General features: G+C 40.1%; 1 protein-coding gene across 1 annotated transcript; it reads left to right on the top strand.

Moving 5' to 3' along the window:
- Positions 1–906: 906 nt before the first annotated feature.
- On the top strand, positions 907–2,297 carry LOC104941031 (protocadherin alpha-8-like; the record flags this gene model as incomplete). The annotated part of the gene is made up of 1 exon (XM_010766065.1): positions 907–2,297. A coding segment is annotated over exon 1 (1,383 nt), but the record flags the coding sequence as incomplete, so codon positions are not given.
- Between the last annotated feature and the right edge of the window lie 6 nt (positions 2,298–2,303).

Raw genomic sequence — 2,303 nt, 5'->3', positions numbered from 1 at the left:
GTTGGACCCAGAATGAGTATAGGATCTACTATAGTCCCGGGCAGCCATGCCAACACACTGGTGCTCCCCGACAGGAGGGGGACATCTACAGAGGTAAGACATTCATTAAACAATATTTACGCAGAATGTTGTCATGTACACAAATGTATTTTTATGCTTTGCTCAAAGTCTGTTTCCTATCATGTCTCATAAGCCTTTTGAACTGCCAATAAGTAGCATACCTGACATTAATCAATTTGAAATATAAAATTGACAGACTTTTCTCGATTATTACCATTGTCCATGGTACCTAAATCCTAATTTTCTTGTTCTCGCCAAAAAGTTCAAATGGGATTGTGGGAAAAGCAAGATGTGTGTTTCAGAAATGTGGGTCTCAGATTAGTACAATTACCACAACTACCGGGATGGAAATTTGGATGGAAAGCATGGCAATGCAGCAGTATTACCTTTGAGCTTAATATGCAATATGCGTGGTACCAGTTTTGGATGGAAGTACTTTTGTTATAAGAAGGAAATGCTGGGGCTCCTTGTAAATGGTATACATGGAGCTGAATCTCATGAACATGTCAACAAGTACAACCATGGTTAAAAAAATCTATACTGTTTAAATAATCAGTAAAAAGCTGGCATATCTGCAAGGCATATAACAGCATCTCTTCAAATGTTTTAAAGAACATGTAGGAAAAGTTTGTTTTTATGAATTGCCCCTGGGTGTCACTATTACATCGAGAAACCAGAAACGACTTTGACCCTCCCCTTCCAAGGCTTTTGTCTCTTACTGAATAGAGGTTCGAGAGCATTTGAAGCAAGCAAACCAGTCGTTAGAATCAAGCTCTGAGTTTTGCAAAATACGCGTTATTCAGCGGGATGGATTTAAATAACCGTTTTTCAAAGTAACCGGCTCCTGTTGGTGAATGTGTTGTTGGATAATGATGGGGAGCGAAGCAAAACCTCGGACAAAGGACTGCTCCTGGTTTGCTTTTTATTTGGCTTTGTCCCTTCTGTTCGGAAATCAGGCTTTGGCTCAGATACGCTACTCTATTCCAGAGGAGGTAAGAGAAGGCACAGTTGTTGGAAATGTGGCCAAGGATCTTGGTGTTGAGATTCCCTCTTTGATTGCTCGCCGGTTCCGCGTTGTGTCTGGAAGTAAGGACGCTATTTTTGAAGTAAACCAGGATAATGGGGCTCTCTACGTCAACAAGCACATTGACAGAGAGGAGCTGTGTCAGGGAGGCGGTGCCTGCCTTATGGAGCTCAAAATCCTCGTTGAATCTCCTTTGGAAATACACTACGTAGTTGTAGAAATTACGGATGTAAATGATCACTCTCCTAGTTTTCCTGAAAGGGAACAGATATTTGAAATAGCTGAGCACACATTACCAGGAAAACGATTTCAACTGCACACTGCTAGCGACCCCGATGCTGGAGCTAACTCTATTCGTACGTACACTTTAACGTCAAATGAACATTTTGAAGTTGATATCCGCCAAAGCGATGAGGATAAAATACCATTTTTAGTGCTGAAGAAATCGTTGGACAGAGAACAAAATAACAAACACACGCTGCTGGTTACAGCAGTTGATGGAGGCAAACCTCCAAAATCAGGCACACTTAATGTTTCTATTGTTGTGCTGGATAGTAATGATAATCGTCCGATGTTTAGTCAGGAGATTTACCACATTTCAATACACGAAAATATTGCACTCGGTGCTTCAATATTTAAAATGAATGCAACAGATCCAGACGAAGGCACAAATAGTGATATTGAATACGGCCTAGGAAAAACCTTAAAACGAAAAATCTACGATATGTTTGAATTGGACAAATTAACTGGAGATATTACAGTTAGGGGAAATGTTGACTATGAAGAAAATGACGTTTATAAACTGGATGTTGAGGCGTCAGATAAAGGAACACCTCCACTGACAGGTGAGTGTAGAGTCGTTATAAAGATAATAGACGTCAACGATAATACACCGGAAATAGAAGTCACATCACTCGCAGATACAGTGTCTGAAGATTCAAAACCGGGAACAATTATTTCCCTTATCAGCGTAACGGATAAAGACTCCGGTGTCAATGGAAAAATAATATCAAGCATAACCTCAGACGTTCCGTTTGAATTAAAGCCCTCCTATAAGGAAAACACTTACTCGGTTGTCACTAAGGGATTATTGGATCGAGAGCAGGTGTCACATTATGAAATAACAATAAAAGCCACTGATTGTGGTGAACCTCCCTTATCTACATTTAAAACTTTCAACATTCAGATATCAGATGTAAACGACAATCGTCCTCTTTTC

The sequence above is a fragment of the Notothenia coriiceps genome, unplaced genomic scaffold (assembly GCF_000735185.1).
Source record: "Notothenia coriiceps isolate Sejong01 unplaced genomic scaffold, NC01 NC01_scaffold00003015, whole genome shotgun sequence".
NCBI lineage: Eukaryota > Metazoa > Chordata > Actinopteri > Perciformes > Nototheniidae > Notothenia > Notothenia coriiceps.
This window is presented reverse-complemented; position numbering and strand designations above follow the sequence as displayed.